Below are 379 nucleotides of genomic sequence, written 5' to 3'. Positions count from 1 at the left end.
TGTCTGACACCCCTTCCCAATTTTGGGGTGCAGTATGAGGGGGGGCTCTCACCGGGAGCAGCCGGGGGGGGGTCTCTTCACCCCCATCTCCTCCACCCGAGCCTCGTAGATGCGGTTCAGGGTGCTGTTCCCCAGCTCGCACATCAACTGGGGGGGGACACGTGGGGGGGACAGACATTACCCCCAGAGTGTCACCTGGGGGGGCCATCCCAGTCCCCCCCCCCTTCCAGTGCTCCCAGTTACCTTCACCAGTTCAGGCTCCCAGGAGTCCAGCGTCAGCGAACGCACTTTGGAGAAGTGGACCCCCAGGCTCCTGGCGGGGGGGATTTGGGGGGTCAGGGGGGGCCCTCAGGGTCCTGGGGGCATCCCTGGGGGGCTC

The 379-nt window shown here is 66.8% G+C and overlaps 1 protein-coding gene across 1 annotated transcript in view; it reads right to left on the bottom strand.

Moving 5' to 3' along the window:
• Positions 1–48: 48 nt before the first annotated feature.
• Positions 49–379, bottom strand: part of LOC104834077 (arf-GAP with coiled-coil, ANK repeat and PH domain-containing protein 1-like) — a gene marked incomplete at its 5' end in the record, with an annotated part of 1068 nt that continues 737 nt past the window's right edge. Inside the window, 2 exons of the mRNA XM_010571166.1 lie at positions 49–147; positions 244–313. Coding sequence (XP_010569468.1) covers positions 49–147; positions 244–313 — 169 coding nt within the window. The remainder of the gene's footprint in view (positions 148–243; positions 314–379) is intronic.

This window comes from Haliaeetus leucocephalus, unplaced genomic scaffold, assembly GCF_000737465.1.
Source record: "Haliaeetus leucocephalus isolate CR32 unplaced genomic scaffold, Haliaeetus_leucocephalus-4.0 Scaffold308, whole genome shotgun sequence".
NCBI classification, from domain to species: domain Eukaryota; kingdom Metazoa; phylum Chordata; class Aves; order Accipitriformes; family Accipitridae; genus Haliaeetus; species Haliaeetus leucocephalus.
Note: the sequence above shows the minus strand (reverse complement) of the source record. Positions and strands in the feature narration are given on the sequence as shown.